This window comes from Acomys russatus, chromosome 1 (genome assembly GCF_903995435.1).
Source record: "Acomys russatus chromosome 1, mAcoRus1.1, whole genome shotgun sequence".
Classification (NCBI taxonomy): Eukaryota; Metazoa; Chordata; class Mammalia; order Rodentia; family Muridae; genus Acomys; species Acomys russatus.
The window spans coordinates 37,739,942-37,756,447 of NC_067137.1; the positions used below are offsets into that span (position 1 = coordinate 37,739,942).

At 45.9% G+C, this 16,506-nt stretch overlaps 2 protein-coding genes across 3 annotated transcripts in view; one reads left to right on the forward strand and one right to left on the reverse strand.

Moving 5' to 3' along the window:
- Asap2 (ArfGAP with SH3 domain, ankyrin repeat and PH domain 2) overlaps positions 1-941 on the forward strand; it is a 151,010-nt gene extending 150,069 nt beyond the window's left edge. For both annotated transcript variants that reach the window (XM_051143853.1, XM_051143859.1), the window contains one exon: positions 245-941. In XM_051143853.1, the coding sequence (XP_050999810.1) occupies positions 245-319 (75 nt within the window). In that variant the 3' untranslated portion in view covers positions 320-941. The remainder of the gene's footprint in view (positions 1-244) is intronic.
- Positions 942-3,337: 2,396 nt separating this feature from the next.
- Itgb1bp1 (integrin subunit beta 1 binding protein 1) lies at positions 3,338-16,502 on the reverse strand. The gene is made up of 7 exons (XM_051143873.1): positions 16,338-16,502; positions 11,647-11,774; positions 10,012-10,090; positions 7,484-7,620; positions 4,879-4,971; positions 4,266-4,415; positions 3,338-3,814 (listed from the first exon to the last, which is right to left on the reverse strand). The coding sequence occupies exons 2-7, from the start codon at positions 11,716-11,718 to the stop codon at positions 3,743-3,745; spliced, it is 603 nt and encodes a 200-aa protein (XP_050999830.1). The 5' UTR covers positions 11,719-11,774; positions 16,338-16,502; the 3' UTR covers positions 3,338-3,742.
- Positions 16,503-16,506: the final 4 nt, after the last annotated feature.

The window sequence follows — 16,506 nt, forward strand, 5'->3', positions numbered from 1 at the left end:
CTGGTGCCTTCCTTATTGCTGGGGCCCAGGGGCAACATGTGCGCTCACCCGTAGCCATCTGAGGATGTATGAGGGCTGTGGAAGGAGCCAGGTGCTCCAGGAAGCGCAGGGAGGAAGTAAAAGGAAGTATGGCACAGCTGTTTCTCTGTCATTCTTTGGCAGAAGAAATCACTGTGAACAGACGCACATGTGGTGTTGCCCCTCCAGGTTTGTACCACTTATAACTCAAACTTGCTCCTTTCAGATCGGCCACATCGACGGAGACCCCAGCCGCAAAGGAGCCTTTCCCGTGTCATTTGTGCACTTTATCGCTGACTAAACAGCTACTGAACAAAAGCCTTTGTTTAACCGTTACGTTTCATTTTGTTATTGGTACCAAGACCAGCCATAGACAGTCTCGATCGTGCTGTATGGCAGCCCATCTTCTCATAATACTGTCCTGTTCTGAAAACTCAAAGGCATTTTTATATATAAGCAGATTGTTTTTATAGGTTGTGGTTTTCATGCAACATTGCTATACTTTTACTAGGAAAAGCAGAATTTCCTAAAAAGGGGGAATGAGGAGCTATTTTAACTATATACCCAGGATCCTGCATTTCCAGGAGTAGCTTAGCCTAAAAAAAAAAAAAAAAAAGCTTAAACAAATTTGGGGGATTCTTACAGCTTTCCTTAGCCCAATTCTGACATTGTTACCTTGTTTAGCACAGTCAGTTTAGCAAGCCAATACCATGGTGCTTCCGAGTCTGTCGCCCTGCCCTGGACTCTGTCCACAAACGCCATCCACTCACCTCGAAAGACATAGGTTCCTTTGAAACTCAGCCAGTGTTTGTTTAGAGCGGCCTGGCAAAGCTTACACGTTAACCTTGTGCTTTTCTGCACCTGTGAGGTGGCAGCTGCCACCATCTCCTGCATGTACGTATGACCGTTGTGAACAGTCATACTTCCCACACTACTGATGGTTTATTGCCGTATAGCTGATAGCCATCTGGTCTGCACCAGGTGTTTTAAACTGCAGTTCCTGAATTTGGTTAAAAACTAAGGATGACGGATTGCAAAACAGCCCTTTAAACTAGCTTGTATGCCTTGGGTGTTTTAGGATTTGCCTCCTTCGATGCCCCCCCATCACGCAGACAGCAACTGTCCATGAGTAGGTTACGTGGTGCAGATCCTGTAAGAAGCGCATTCCTCCCTGTGTGCTGGTCCGTGCCGCTGCCTTCCCCACCCAGCTCCCAAGGATACCTGCTCAGCTTAGCGTCTTGTCTTTAATAGGATTCTCTAAAAGGAATGGTAGCTACACTGTCTTGAAATTTAGCCTGTCCAATTGTATGTATTCAAGAGCATATCAGAAATATGTAGATCTTGGGGAGCCCCATGCCCCCCAAACATCCCAGTTACACTATGTAAGGCCATCACATCACTCTTAAACTTACACTATGTGGGGTGGGGGAGGGGAACTAGGTTGTATATGATACAAATCAAAACTCATTAGTTTCATGAGCTTTACTGTCATACCTCTATTTAACAGCTGTAAGCGTAAGAGTCATAGGAGGGATACGGGAAATCTGGCACTCTTTCCGAATGAAGAGGCAAGCAGAGGGTTTGAACGAAAGCTGGAGTTTGAGCAAAAGGAATAGATTGAGGTGTAAGCTTGATAGCAAGGCAGTGATGCTGCCGAGGTGGCGCACTTGGTCGATGCAGCTTCCCTTTCTTTGTTTATTTCAAAGAAACCAGGACAAACTGGAATGTCGTATGATGCTATATGGTGATTGCTTCCTGTCTTTCAGATTCTGGGTAAAAACATCTTAGATCTGTAATTAAAGTCTCTCTCTCTCTCTCTCTCTCTCTCTCTCTCTCTCTCTCTCTCTCTCTCTCTCTCCTTGCTCCCAACACTACATCTATTTTCACTGCTTATTAATTTCTGTCATTTGAGCCCTTCTCCTAGTCACTTTTCTTGTAGACTTAAGAGCGTGAACAGATGCATTTTGCACATTGCACTTCGCAGGACCTCTTTTACGGTGCACCCACCCCACATGCATCTGTACCATCGGGCTTTGGTGACCTGGTGCCAGCTCTCTGAGGAATCAAGTTGATTTATGTCAACATTTTAACTCCAGTCCCAAGCTACCCTATCGGGTTTACTGGTACATAAATACCTAGGAAATATTTTTCCGTTCTCTAATTTGGTGGCGCTATTGTGCAGTAATGGATAGTACTTTTTACCAGAAGAGAATTCTATTGACTTCCCTCCTAACTATCCTTTCTTAGTTATTTGCTCTTTGCAAACTGAAAAGAAAAAGTAACTGAAAGGAAAACATTGTAGATATCTATTTATATTTAAAGTTTACATTTCATGAGCGTCAGCTGCGAAATTAGGGCTTCTTTATTTTTTTTTTTTTTACTTTTTTTTTTTTTTTAATTTTTTGCCACTTTCCATCAGGTCTGACTTGGAGGGAAGATGACTCAGAAATAGGGTGCATAGACTGATATGGCCTGTTGAGGGTAGGGAACGACCTGCAGCCTAGAATGCTATTTTGAGATGTATGATATTCAATTAATTCACTTGATTACTTCGGTATAGTGCAGCGCAGCTGTATATACTGTATAACCTAAACGGATTATTTTCCTTGTCCTTAATGCAGTGATTTATAATTAGAGCATGTTTAATAAATTGACTTCCTGTTAACCAGTCATTCGACTGGAAAAAAATAAAGTACTTTTGAATGGACATGGTTTTCATCTTTGAAGTGTTAGCTATTGGCACTCATCGAAGAGGTGGGCCATGAAAGCCTTTAAAGTTATGTCTAACAGCCAGCAGGTGTCCCCCAAGGTCCTCTTAACTCTGAGATAAACACTAGTGTGCTGTGTATTATCTTAGCTATACCTTTCTTTTAGGGTGCCTTCTTTTTTTTTTTATTTTTTAAGGATTTATTTATTATGTTTACAGTATTCTTCCTATAGGCCAGAAGAGGGCACCAGATCTCACTATCGATGATGGTTCTGAGTCACCATGTGGTTGCTGGGAATTGAACTCAGGACCTTTGGAAGAGCAGCCAGTGCTCTTAACCTCTGAGCCATCTCTCCAGCCCTGTTAGGGTGCTTTTTGTCTTAAGCTGACACTGTCACTACTCTAAGGTCATGTGAATTTGAGGTCCCCAGTCCAAACCTCTGCCAGTCTCAAGTTGCAAGCAAGTAATCCTGAGTCCCTGTGAAGCTACAGGGTGCAAATCTCATTCAGAGCAAACTCAGTGACACATCAGTCTTAAGCTTGTTTGTATTAAAAAAAAAACAAAACTGAAAACAAAAACAATAGAGGCTATTTTATCTTTCTTATATTTTATTTTTATGTGTATGTGTGAGTGGCTGCGTGTATGTATGTATACCACATGTTTGCCTGGTACCTGAGGAAGCCAGAAGAGGACGTCAGATCTCCTGGAACTGGAGTTACAGGCAGTTTTGAGCCACCATGTTGGTGTTGGAAACTGAACCCAAGTCCTCTGCAAGTGCTCTTAAGTACCAAGCTACCTGTCCAGCCTCCAAGGTTTCTTTTTAGCCAATAAAGTAGGTAATTATTGAAAGTTAACCTACTGTTAATAACACCTATTAGTATAAGACCGATATTTTATACATTACATTTTAGAAAACTGGACCAGGGCATCCCACCCTCTAATAGGCCGTAGCTGCAGACGGATGCAGGGACAGATGAGCTCTCCCGTGATGGCTCAGTTTCCATTGACTGCAGAGTTCAGGACTTGTCAGAGGTCAACACAGAGTCGAAGGCTGTGGATAAGACCTTGCAGATGGCTTGGGCTTGCTCCTGTATTGTATGAAGAGATACAACACAGAAAAGTGAATATGACCAAAGCACACTGTACAGAATTCTCAAGGAACTAATGAAAATAAGATGAAGTGCAAATGGAGTTCATCCCCTCTCCAGAAACTACCTGGCTACCTCACATTGCTTTCCCCAACCTAGCCATCAGCACCTGCCCAGCGTTTAGGCACTCCTGACAGGGCTGGAGAGTAATGGCTGGTGCTGAGCAAGCCCTGTGATTGAGAAGACAGCAACTCAGGAGTGGAAGAGCTTTGACCCAGCCCAGGTCAGTATTGCCCAGCAGAAGCAGTTCCCAGCCTGTCTGAGTAGCTGCTGACCCGGGGTTTATTCATTCTGAGGGATGGCCCTTGGGGAGAGCATTTCCTCAGCCTTTGAAAGCCGTGGAAGAATCACCATTTCATCTATGGAATAGGAACAAACCAAGGTATCTCACCAGGCTGTTGCACTGGTAAACCCACAGGCTGTATTCTTCGTTGCTTGCATCTGTGGTCTTGAGTGCCAGCAAGCTCTTCCCAGCTCCCAGGCCATCATCATAACACACCATCCGGATGATTAAATACAGGGCATGCCTATGCAGAACGCCCTGTGGAAATCACAAGACCTTCAGAAACCTGTGACATGGCTGCCAGCACTTCTCAGTTCTCAGGAAACACATTTCCCCAGGCAGAATGCATTAGAAGGCCGAAAAGGCAGGTCCACAGATCTGGAAGAAAGGACTACACAGTTTCTCAGCCCAGGGACACTAGTATGCCTACTTTATGGGGTAACTTGCTTTCTGGATTACACTTTGCTGTTTAACAAAGTCATCTAAATTGTTGTCACTGCTGCCTGGCCTCCATGCCAAACCAAAAGCTACTTTCAAATGACATGAGGTCCCTGGATGAAACACTGGTGGTCCACACATTTGTGGGAAATGTGAAAGAAGCCTGTGTTCACCCTCAGGAATGAGCTAACCTTAATACCAGTAACCAGGCAACCAGCCAGGACACAGGACTCCAAGTGCACCCTAAAAGGCTGGGACTCCTGATCCCATAGGATGTACTTACGTGCTGATCTGTGGTCGAGACTTTTATGCCGTACTTGGAAACGCCCAGAATAAACTCCTCTTCCAGGGGAACAAAAGGCAACTTTCCATCTTGCTTTAAAGTGAAAATAAACCACACCACACATTAAAAACTCAAGATCATCTTAAATTCGATTAGTTGCATTTGGTATCTGCTTATCACAGCCTCGCACCCATTCAAACCCAGTCTACACAAGTGTTTCCCCCAAATTCAGATTGATCCACTCCCTGTGTGTTGCTCTGTCCTTTTGTGGTGTAGACCCTAATAGCAAATGGAGATCCTAGCCACAGATCCTGGTAACATTAAAATATTTACATTATTAAGCTGGGTGTGTTGGTGCAAACTTTTTTCCTGTGAGACCCCTTTTTTTTATTTAATTAATTTATTCAGATTACATCTCAATTGTTATCCCCTCACTTGTATTTCCCTCCCCCGTTCCTCCCTCCCTCCCTCTTTCACCCTATTCCCCTCCCCTAGGTCTGTGACAGAAGGGGACCTCCTCCCCCACCATATGGTCCCAGCCTATTAAGTCTCATCCTGGTAGCCTGTTCATCCTTTCTCTGAGTGCCACCATGGTGCAAACTCTTAGTTCCAGCACTTGGGAGGCAGAGTGAGGCTGGTCTCTGTGAGCTCAAGGACAGCCTGGTCTATAGAGTGAGTTCCAGAACAGCCAGGGCTATGTACCTTGTCTGAAAACAAAACAAAATTTACACTATTTAGATTAAAAAATCCTCAGAGCTCATCTTCATGTCAGGACAAGGAATGATCAGGAAGCTAGGTAGCAGGGACCATCTTTTTTATGGTCACGCTCTGTCTGACTGCTAAGGTACACCTTGCTAGCTACAGATCCTGGGGCTCAGGATGACAAACTGCCCATGAGTTAGCGCCACTCACAAAACTGTCAAACAAAACAGTGGGTGATACCTGATCATACCCCGGCCCCCAGCGGGTCAGCTGTTCCCATCTACCTAAGAATGCCGCCTAGTTTATCTTCTCTTGAGAAAGATGTAACTGGAAGATAGGTGTCCCGAACTGTAAACGTTTTGTTGAATGATTAAGTACAGTAAGTGAGCCAGGTCCAGATGCCTCAGCTCTTGGCTCTCCCAGACCTAAGACCATTACAAGAGTGAAAACACTGCTACTGTTAATGATGGCATCTCATCAAACAAAAGCTCTGTGGTGGATGAATGCCTTAGCCACCCTTACAGAATGAAGAGTGACGATGTCGTTTTGAACATCTTTCTGCATGACATTTGAGTATTTGATACTTCTGCTTTGTTTGAATGCCCATATTCCAAATCGAGTGCAAGGATAACAGGTTCTACCAAAGATGCTTCTCAACTGCAAATTAGATTTGCTAGTTTTCCTTGTAGCTTCTTTCTTTTTTTATTTATTTATTTATTTTTTATTTTTTTTAAGATTTATTTATTAAGTATACAGTGTTGTCTGCTTGTAGGCCAGAAGAGGGCATCATGTTACATTATAGATGGTTGTGAGCCACCATGTGGTTGCTGGGAATTGAACTCAGGGCCTTCGGAAGAGCAGGCGGTGCTCTTAACCACTGAGCCATCTCTCCAGCCCATCTTGTAGCTTCTTTCATGGCCATAAAGATATGAGTCCTATCTAATACTCCCAATCTCTATGATGTAAGAGGCGTGTGGGGGGCGGGGGGAGGTCTCTCCATGTTGTTGCAACACTTCTGTGGCTTTTGCTATATAGACCACGATGGCTTTGAACTCACTAAGAGCTGTTGTCTCTATGTCCTGACATGTAAAGGTAAATGTACAGATCTTAGAATTTTATTTTATAAACAATATGGCATTATCTTGATTTTTTTAATCTTTGTGGGTGTTTTGCCTACATGTACGTGTGTGTGCTACAAGCATGCAGTGCCCGAGGAGGCCAGAAGAGGGGGCTGGGCCTCTGGAGCTGCAGTCGCAGATGGTTGTCATCTGGATGCTGGGAACAGAACCTGGGTCCTCTGTAGGAACAGCCAGTGCTCAAACTGCCTTTCTAGTCCCTACCATGATTTTTATATTTTCCTGTCCCGAGTATATTTTCAAAGCCCCTTTCGCCTTAATTCTTGTTGGAAATGGAGTATAAGGAAGGAGCTACACCGCCGGTGATGGCACACGCCTTCAATGCCAGCACTTGAGAGGCAGAGGCAGATGAATCTCTATGAGTTCAGGGATAGCCAGGGCTACAGAGTGAGTGTTGAAAAGGAGAGAGAGAGAGAGAGAGAGAGAGAGAGGTTTGTCCACATCATGAGTTTAAGTCAGCGAAACCAGTTTGGTGAAGTAAGGCTTTGACAGATTATTTTAGAGAAAAACCTATAGAATCTTAAGTGGTCAATGCAGTCAGTTCTCCAGTCACCCAAGGGCCAGTCAGCCCCCGAAAGCAAAGAGCTCTCTGCCTGGAGAAAAATGGCTCCTCCTCTGGGGCACTCAAAGCTGTCTCAGGATGAGATCTACCTTTAACCAAAGATGGCGAGCACCCTGCATGCAGTGAGCCCAAGAGAAACACAGTCTTTCAAGGGCGTACAACAGCCAGAGGTTTCAGTTGGAATTGGTTTTGTTCTGTCACTCACCTGGGCAACATCTATATAATTGATCAGGTCTAGTGGTCCCTCGAGGCTCTTCCCCTCAGACACGTCCAGTTTCTCGATGGCACCAACGTACTTTATTCGAAACTCAGCACATGAGTCTAAGTTGCTGTTACTTTGTCCTGAGGTTACAACAGACATTAAAAAGTGATGCCTTGTTGTAGGACATGTGATCACACTGTGAACCCCGAGATTGTGTTATTTACTGGAAAAACCTGTTTCTAGTTGCAGTGTGGCTGAGACTTAGCACACGCCTTTAATCCAAGAGTTTTCTGCTTGAATATTGTAAAGAGGATTAAATAAAGTCAACCTTAGGTTAAGAGGCGGAGCAAGCAGCTATCTGACAGGAAAAAACAGAGTGGGCTGGAGAGATGGCTTAGAGGTTAAAAGCGCTGCTCTACCAAAGGTCCGAAGTTCAATTCCTAGCAACTACATGGTGGCTCACAACCATCTACAATGAGATCTGGTGCCCTCTTCTGGCCTGCAGGTGTATGACATGCAGGTAGAGCACAGTATACTTAGTGAGTAAATCTTTAAAGGGAGGGGCAGTAAGAGGGAGTCAGGAGGACTAATAGGTACACACAGAGGAGGAGGTTTGAGGCCGTGGGGGAGAGGGGATTCCTTCTGGGACTTCTTCCACCGGCTGAGGAGGAAGGTCAGCTGGCTGCTTTCTCTGCCTCTCTGAGCTAGCCAGCCTCCACCCCAGCATCTGTCTCCTAAGTCTTTACTGGTAAAATTAAATGATTAAGATTTCGTTAAAAATAGCAAATGCCTACTTTACAGAATATCCTCCAACTATATATATATACATATTATATATAATATAACAAGACTATAATTAGAATATAATCCTAAATATGTTAGTTTTTGTTTTATAGATTTATTTTTTTAATTCATGTGTACAGGTGTTTCATCTATATCTATATAAATGTATCATGTGCATGCAATACTTGAAAAGGCCAGTAAAGTGTGATGGGTCCCCAGGAACTGGAGGAGTGGAGTGGAGTGGTAGCTGGGAACTCAGCCGGGGCCCTCAGGAAGAGCAGCTAGTGCTCTTAACCTTCTCGGCCCCTATTTCATTTTTGAGGCAAAGTTTCACTCTGTTTCCCTGTCTCAGCATCCCAGAGTGCTGGGGTTAAAGGTATACTCCACCATATCAGCTTTTTATTTTAGTTTTCACTGGGTTTGGAGGCCAGGTGCTATGCTAGCTCTAGCTAGGCTAGAACTTGCTATGTAGACCAAGCTGGCGTCACACTCAGGTCTACTATCTCTAAGTGCTGGAGTTAAAGGCAGGCACTACCATGCCTGGCCCCACACGCAGATGTTTAGTTACAAGTTTCTAAATGCATTTTTTTTTATATATAATAAGGAGGAACTTAAATTGTTATTGGGCTTTTTCTTCAGTAACTACACCAAATGTATAAAAAGCCTTAGTAACAGGGGCAAATCAATACTGATGACCTTTACTTCAAAATAAGCAAAATTACAAAGCCAACTAGACAATGAATGGAGCCATTATAATACACAAGTACTGCCGGGCGTGGGGGCACACACCTGTGTGGGGGCATGCAGAGCTGTGTGTTCAAGACCAGCCTAGTCTACAAAGCAAGTACAGGACAGCCAGGGCTAAACAAAGAAACCCTGTCTCGAAAAGCCAAAATGAAAACAAAACATAAGTACTATTTTAGTTTATTTCCTGACTCAGGTCATCTGTTCTATCATTCAGTCAGAAATACCAGCCTCAGTTTTAAATTTATATAGAATAATATGAGAGATATGATGTCCCTTAGGAGATGGCAACAAACAGCCAGTATAGAAATTCCCACAAACCACTGTGACAGCTGCCGTGCTAAGGAAATACAATATAATTATGTTTATGCTGTTCACGTATGAAAATGATGCAAACATTTTAATGTCTGGAGGTAAAGATAATGAATTTTGTGTGACAATATTATTTTAGGTAAAATAAAAATGAATGCAGTATATCTCAATTACTAGCTATTTATGGAGCTCTCCTAGTTTCTAAGGAGGCACTAATTTAAGGTGATTGTATAACTGCATAGGTCTGGGACACACATCGTCATTTTCTGGGTATCTGCTGGTCACCTCAAGTAGGGTATCTGGTGTCAGCGTTTGAGGTTAATGGATCTTAGTGGTTCTTAAACCCTTCACCACTAACACACATGGTGTGTTCCCATAAACATTAAGCCCACGTATTATTCTGTTTCAGCTACCCTTCCTATTAAAAAGCTGTTTTGAAACTGTTAAGTTATTGTCACAGGGTGCTTGCAAATCTTGCTCTCAGATGCACTGAGAAAACTTTGCCTCAGTGCGTTCGGCAAGCTCCCACACAGTATCTTCACCCATTTCACCAAATTGTGGTCCGGTTTTGAAGTTCCCAGAAGTGGCAGGGGAGAGACAGAAAACCCAGAACAGGAGACCTCGCTCTGCCACACAGAACCGCGGGAGTAAACACAAGGCCAGTCACCAAGTCACCCGGCCCCACCTCATACCTGAGCTTTTGGTGGAGTCTGTGTCCAGGCTGGCGACAGTGCTGGATCTCGAAAGACCCCCAAGGCTGGAATCCACAGACTGAGAAGAAGCACAGTAAGACGTATGTCTTCTCTGATGCAAGTGACTTATTAAGCTGAGCTGACACAATAGCTGGCTGACTATTCGAGCAGACTGACTGTGGCTGAAGGCATTTTCCACAGCAAACTTCAAAAGCCACGTGGCAGGTAACTGTTCTCTCAACCATACAACACTGGATACAGTCTGAGGCTGGGGCGTTAGCTCCCCTCCTCACTCTGCCTCACACTTACAGCCTTGTGAACACCACCTCCTGCTTTCCTATTGTTTCCATGGACCCTCAAAAGAACCCTGTGCAGAAAGACCGCCACTGAGCAACATCCCTGTCTGAGGGAGAACTGAAGACTGGCCAGGTCAAACCCAAGTCTCCCCATTCCTAATCTGGCCCTCTGCAATGGCCTCCTCTGGTTTCTGGCCCTCAGCAGGCTTGCATTATTAGCGGACGGGCATGCTTGTCAGTGTGAACAGAGCAACAAAACTGGTGGCCAAGATTAAAATGATGTAACTAGTTCTGAGGAATAAACGTGTCACTTACTTCCTTAGGAATGGCATTCTGTGAAAACCCTGACTCAGAAGGTGAGTGTGTCCTAAGTCCACCGGTACTGCTAACGTTCAAAAAGTCTGCTAAAGGGAGCTTAGGCAATCTTGCCGTGAAGGAAATACTGTCACACACACAATAAACCCTAGACTCTGAGCTATCTCGCCCCTCGATGCCTGCAATTTTTATCCCTTAAAAATAATATTCTCTGGGCTGGCAAAATGGTGCAGCTCTTCTAGGGGACCTGAGTTCAGTTTCCAGCACCCAGAGCAGCTCAGACAGAACCCGCTATAGCTCTAGCTGCAGGGACCCAGTGCCTTCTTTTGGACTTTGTAGGCAACCACAGTCATCTGCATATAACGCCCCCCCCCCTTTACACACAGATAACCAAAAATAAAATAAATCTTAAAAATTAATTTAAAAAAATCAGAGCCAAGCATGGTGGCCCGTGCTTGTAACCCCGGCACTGGGGAAGTGGGGAGAGTCAGGAGATAAAGGATACATAGAAGACCTTGGGGTGAGTGTGAGGCCAGCCTGAGCTAACCCTGTCTGAAGGAGGAGGAGGAAGAGCAGAAAGGAGACTGTATATGGGTCACTGAGATGGTTTCAACAAGTAAGCGTGCTTGTCACCTAAGCCCTACAACCTGAGTTCAATCCCCGAAATCCACATGGTGCAACCGGCTCCTCCCAGTTGTCCCTCTGATCTTCACAAGCCTGCTGCAGCACAGGTGCACCCCAATCCCTCAAATAAATAACGTTTTTTAAAAGTTTGGTTTGTTTGTCTTTTTAGGTGTTAAATCAGTGTGTTTTAATGAGACCACTCAGAGTTTAGTCCCATCTGGTGGAATCAATTGTAAGAATTTCAGAAAATGACCAAGATAATGAAATCAGAGCAAGGCGGCTCTCTAGTACAAAAGTAAGTATTCCAGGCGAGGAGGGTGAAGACTCTGGGACCTGGCCACAGCCAGCACACTGTGCGCAGAGCCGGCTGCGAGTGCCGCTGCCCACCCTGGCCTCTTACCTTGCTCTTTGTGCTGATCTCACTGCTCTGGGAACTGCTGCTGCTGTGTCTCTTCTTGCCTTTGCGGAACATCTTTCACCATAGCTTGATCCAGAGAGGGTGTCCTGGCGGGACAGGCGTTTCCAGTACTGTCAAGAAAAGCAGCATCAGCAGGAAGACAGAGGCAGGCGGATCTCTGTGAGTTCGAGGTCAGCCCGGTCTACAGAGTGAGTTCCAGGACAAGCCAGAGCTATATAGACCAGGTCTCAAAAGAGAGAAAGGAAAAAGGAAGAAAGGAAAGCAGCAGCAGACCATGCTGTACACAGCACAAGCAGAGCCCTCAGCCCCATCCATGTCTGTGGGTGTGTTCCTTGTTAACTTCCCTCGGACGCTACTCTTTTTCAGCCTTTTTCTCTATTAAATTGTAAAATACGGATCTTGGAATGTGGCTCTGCACTTGCCTAGCAAGGTGTGAGGACCTGGCTTCAATCCCTATTGCTCCCTTAAAGATTTTACAGAAGTGGTGGGAGGGGTGGCTCAGCAGTTAAGAGTGCCTGCTGCTCTTGCTGAGTTCAGTTCCCGGCATTGAGGTCAAGTGGCTCATGGCTGCTTGCAGCTCTCGCTCCAGAGGATCCAATGTACTTTTCTGGTCTCTGGTGGTATCTGCATGCCTGTGGTGTGTGTACACACACAGACACAGAACACACACACACACACACCCGGGCAGGAGAGTTGGCTCAACCGTTAAGAGCAGTTGTTCTTGTAGAGGACCCGGGTTAGGTTCTCAGCACCCACATAGCAGCTTACAACAATCTAACTCCAGTTCTAGAGGACTGATGGTGATTTCTGGCCTCTGTAGGCACCAGACACATATGTGGCTCACATACACACATGCAGGCAAACATTAATTCACATAAAAATAACTTATTGTTCAAAAAATTGACAAAAAGTGAATAAACCAAAAACACCCTATCTGTAGAAGAGTCCTTTTTCTCAAAATAACACACGCTGCCCCAGTTCTCAAGGATTCAGATGCTATACTTTTCAGCTGATTCAAGATTTGACTAAAATATGAGACACGTTATCAACCAGGACACTGAGATCCAGTTACTTCGGGCACTTGGTAGAGTGGTAGGACTGAGAGCTGAAAGCATCTACACATCTGAGGTAAAGGGTATATATTAGCATTCATGTCCCCTACCTCTAATATTTTGAGACAGGGTCTCTCAGGCCAGCTTGGCCTTCAACTCAATGTATGACTTAGGATGCTCCCAGCTGGACCTCTTGGGTGCTGAGATTGCAGGCAAGCACCACCACGCCCTCTTCCCCATCCCATGAAACAGGATCTTGTTATGGAACCAGAATAGACTTGAGCTCATTATCCTTTTGTCTGAGCTTCCCAAAGCCTGGGGTGACAGGCAAGGACTAACATGTCTGGTAAAAATGTGCATTTTCTTTTCCTAGAGAAAGACATTTAAGTTAAAAAAAAAAAAAAAACCTGACATAAAAACATACCTAGGTGTCACCTCCCTGCACAAAGAAAAGGCAGGGGTTAAGGAAGTTAAGATACAGTCTGCTTTTGAAGACAAGGGAGTCCTGAGTAAGACAATCCTAACACATTTTACCGAAAAAACTGATCTTCACAGAACATGCTTACACCAGAACCAGCCACTTGCATTGTTCTTCAAGGCTCCACACACAGCCATTTGCACAGCACCTTCCCGTCCCCTGACTCACCCAGCCCTTCCAGGCTAAGCAGTGGACCGAGTGGAGGAAGACAGTGAGTTAAGCCAGTGCGGAGAGGCCCCCAACAAGCTCGGGGCTTCTGTTTGTCCTCGTAGAACCCACTCTTAGCCCACCTTCTGGGTCACCTGCCATAGCGGCCTGAGAGTTCAGCCAGCCTCTCACTGAATCTTCTTCTCAACGCCCACTTTATTTGCAGCAAGAAGAGCTGACTTATTCACTTAGCTCCGAATAGGCAGTAAGCACCTAGGCAGTGGGGACTCGTGGCACAAGGACAAAGCTGACCCAGGTGTGTGTGTGTGTGTGTGTGTGTGTGTGTGTGTGTGTGTGTGTGAGAGAGAGAGAGAGAGAGAGAGAGAGAGAGAGAGAGAGAGAGATTGATTGATTGATTTAGTGGGAGTGAGTAGATCAACAAGAAAAATACAAATAGTACAGAACAATCATACCATGAGGAAAACTGAAAGAGAAAGGCAGGCACCAGATAAGAGAGTGGCCTAGCAGGCCACAAGAAAGCATGGTTTCAGTATAAGTCTATAGGGGGTTTCCAAAGCCGTCAAGGGACGGACGTGGCCAGATTTCTGCTTTATAGAACCTCACTGGGCACCAGGTATGAAACTACCGGCCTGCGGTGCGAGCAGAGGGAGTGAAAGGTTATTTACCTACTGTGCAGAGTTGCTGCAAAGGATGAGTCTACATTAAAAGATGCCTGCAGTGAAGGAGGGATGACAGGAGAGCCTTATTCCCAGGCCTGTGCAAAACTAGGTTAACGGAGCAGCATGAGGCACCATGTTAGTAGCCTACCATAGTTAAAGTGCTGGAATATGACAGACTTAGGCACATTATATTTTAGTGCAGACTCCCTGGTGTTTACAGAAGATTGGTTCCATAACCACACAAATGCATGTAACCTACACACACTCTCCCACACACTGCGACCCACTTCTAAATTATTTAAGTAACTAGGCAAGCACTCTCCACTGAGATGAACCTGGGCCTTATAACTAATTTAAGTGCTACAGAAATAGTTGTTATGATGTATTATTTAGAAAATAATGATAAGGAAAAAATCTCCACTTGTTTGGTACAGTGGAATTCTGATTTTGTTTTTACAACACAGTTTTCACCCACAGATCCCTGACAATGATTTGGATATCACTAAGGCCATTGTGAGTTTTCAAAACTTGCTTCCCAGAATCAATGCTGGAACTTGGAGGGAAAGAAAGGGTTAGTCTTTGATAGCAACTGCTACTCTGGATGCATGTACTTAAGCAAATTATTCTTGCTTCTAAATTATTCATGCATTAAAAATGAGCCAGGGGATGCTGCCTGTCAGCTGAGTGCTACACAGGCTCATCACACACCAAAACTGCCAAAGGCTGATGGTACCACCCTCCCTCATCTCTCCTACTCAGGCAATTAAGCCATCACTGCTAGAAACCAGAAACTCATCAATCCCGAATTGTTCTCCAGCCCCCACATACAATCCAGTAGCGTGATCTCGGGAGGACATGGCAGAGCTCTCGGGAGGACATGGCAGAGCTCTCTGCCGCAGCTCTGTATCCAGCCCAGTGGCACTCTGCAGCATGAATATGACGAATCCTCAATCTACAGAAAGTGACCAAGGACACAGTTTGCCACATTTAAAGAGTCCACACACCCACTCAGGATGCTTTGTGGCTAAAAGGCCTTTACCTTGCAAATAAAAACTGTGTGTGTAGGAGTAGGGATTTCCTCTGGAGCTGGCACTGAGCCACTGAACATGGGTGCTGGGACCCGAACTTGGATCCTCAACAAGAACAGCAGAATCTATCTCTTAACCACGGAGCCAGCCCTCTGGATAAGGACTCCTTGTGGCTCTAAGATCTGCCCCCACATTTTAGGAAAAAAAAAAAAAAGGCAACGATGATTTCTTTCAAACACAGATCAGAGACCACTATTAGGCCTGCCAGAAAGCTTCCACTGGTTTTCTAACAGACTAAGGAAGGTCAGATCTCTCCAGCAAGACACCCAGGGCTCGCCGGCCACTCTCAGTCTTCCACACGGACTACACACTCAGTTCACCTCTCAGGAACGCAAAGCCCCCCTTGGTTCCCCGCTGTTCTAAGCTTCCTGTGAGCTCCTGTGCTATGCTCCAATTTTCCCTCCCACAGAACTCTCAGTTTATAGGTCTCTCGGCAGCTACTTGCCTCTCCAGACTTATTTCAGTCCTCTTCTAAGAAAGCCTTCCCTGGACTTCCAGGTCGGACTAAAGGGCCCACAGCTTGAATGTACATCAGACCACAGCAGTAAACTATGCCATCTTCTATTGAAAACTTTCACTCTCTCAACTAACTAGTCCAAGAAGAAGCTGCGGTTGTTCTAGGTGGATAGACAGAATAGCGGAGGGGGGCACGCTACAGGGTTCTGAGATTTCCCTTGGGAGGTGTTAGCCAACACACAACGAGTACTGAACATCCAACGTCGCCAAACGCAGCACCAGGCGCTCAAGAAACCGTTAGCCTTCACTCCTGCCCATCTGGAGCAGCCGATCCCCGGGGCCATCTGAGCCTCCTGGACAGTGGGAACGCCCATTCACGTGAGGCAGACAAGCCAGAGATTCAATAACTTGCCCCACATCACAAAGTTAACTTGGGGAAGCAGACAAGAGCAGGCTTGCAAAGCTCTCTGTACAACTGCCTCGCACAAGCGAGGAGGTAGACAGTTAACTCCAACTCCAATGTCGCTGTGCAAGTGCAATTAGAGGGAGGCCTCAGGGCCCCTACTGAGCCTTGTCCTAAAGGAGGCGGGCGGTCGACCTGTCACCGAAACGCGGGTCCCTCCCTGACTGCGCACCAACGCTCCTCTTCCTTCCCCTGGTTTGCACTCAGTCGTGCCTCCGCCCCGGGACGTGGCGGGAATGAGAGACGGTGGGCTCCAGGATACCCCCCACCCGCGCCGCCAGGCTCGGCTGGGCGAGGCCTTGTTCTCACCTCGCCTCCTCCGCTCGTCCCCAGGCCACCCGCGCCTCGCGGGGTGTAAAGTGGTCCTGCGGTGGCGGCCGTGCGGCTACTCCAGTTCGAAATCCAGCGCCAGCTTTGCCAGTTCTCCTGCCCTGATCCGCTAGACCACGCCCCAGGTACGCGCAGGCGCAGGCCCAGT